A 1,126-nucleotide genomic window follows, 5' to 3' on the forward strand; every position below is an offset into this window, starting at 1 on the left:
TTCCCATACCGGTATCAATTCCAAATTAAGCAGGAGATACAACGAAGGCACCAAGGGACAAATGAACCCTTCCGACAATATTCAACCGACCTCGCAACATTGATGAGAAGAGCAGGAGGCTTCTCACGACGCGACCAAATCGAACTAATTTACGAAAATATGTCACCAGAACTTAAAGTGCACATAAGAAGAAACAACATACACACGCTAAGCGAACTAGGAGTACAGGCAGCAGAAATTGAAGATATAGAACGACAACGAGCACTATTCCGTAGGAATACACGCTCTATACCGCAGTCACCGACAACAGCGGCAATATACAATGCGGCCGAACACTGCTGGCGATGCAAGCAAAGAGGGCACACAAGGCAAAGATGCCGTAATGAACAAAAGAAATTCTGCTCACAATGCGGAAAGGACGGAGTGCTCACGAAAAATTGCCACCCGAAGCCGGGAAACCACACAAGGACCGAGGAATAGGGCGTTCCTTGGTCACACATAAGCCCGCAATTAAATACTCTCCTAGACCGCACATACAGGTAATAATTGACGACAACAAATTCGAAGCTCTTCTAGACTCAGGATCCGAGATCTCCTGTATTAACCAAAAAACAGCGAATATGCTAAAGAAACAAACAAGAGTACAGGCACACACCACAACGGTGCGCCTCGCAGATGGTGGGAGAACAAGGATAACTGGAAGCCTAGTGGTGCCAATACAGATAAACAAGAAGACATACTGGCATAAGGTCCATATCATACCGACACTAGAAAGCGCCGTATTAATCGGGGTAGACTTATGGGCGAAACTAAAATTACCAATTTCTCCGCCAGCAATACAGTCGCATAATAAGAGGTACATGCGCACATGTATCATCTCGGAGGGCATGCAACCTCGCTCGGGGAAAGAAAACGCAAGGCTGGAAAGGTTCCTACAAGAAGAATTCTCAAAATTCGAAAGAATAAAGGGACCAACCACAATGGCGCAACACAAAATAAAGATAAAGCCAGGCACAGAACCAATTAAACAGAGATACAGGCCAAGAAATCCCGCAATGCAGGCAATCATCGATCAGGAAGTCGAGGAAATGGAAAAAGAGGGGATAATAGAAAAATCACGGAGTGC

At 45.4% G+C, this 1,126-nt stretch overlaps 1 protein-coding gene across 1 annotated transcript in view; it reads left to right on the forward strand.

The window, feature by feature from the left end:
* Positions 1 to 918, forward strand: part of LOC116852617 (activity-regulated cytoskeleton associated protein 1-like) — a 1,672-nt gene extending 754 nt beyond the window's left edge. Inside the window, exon 2 of the mRNA XM_032833143.1 lies at positions 25 to 918. Coding sequence (XP_032689034.1) covers positions 25 to 480 — 456 coding nt within the window. The 3' untranslated portion in view covers positions 481 to 918. The remainder of the gene's footprint in view (positions 1 to 24) is intronic.
* The last annotated feature ends 208 nt before the right edge of the window (positions 919 to 1,126 follow it).

The sequence above is a fragment of the Odontomachus brunneus genome, unplaced genomic scaffold (assembly GCF_010583005.1).
Source record: "Odontomachus brunneus isolate Ranch 3 - 2012 unplaced genomic scaffold, Obru_v1 Obru_scaffold_241, whole genome shotgun sequence".
NCBI lineage: Eukaryota > Metazoa > Arthropoda > Insecta > Hymenoptera > Formicidae > Odontomachus > Odontomachus brunneus.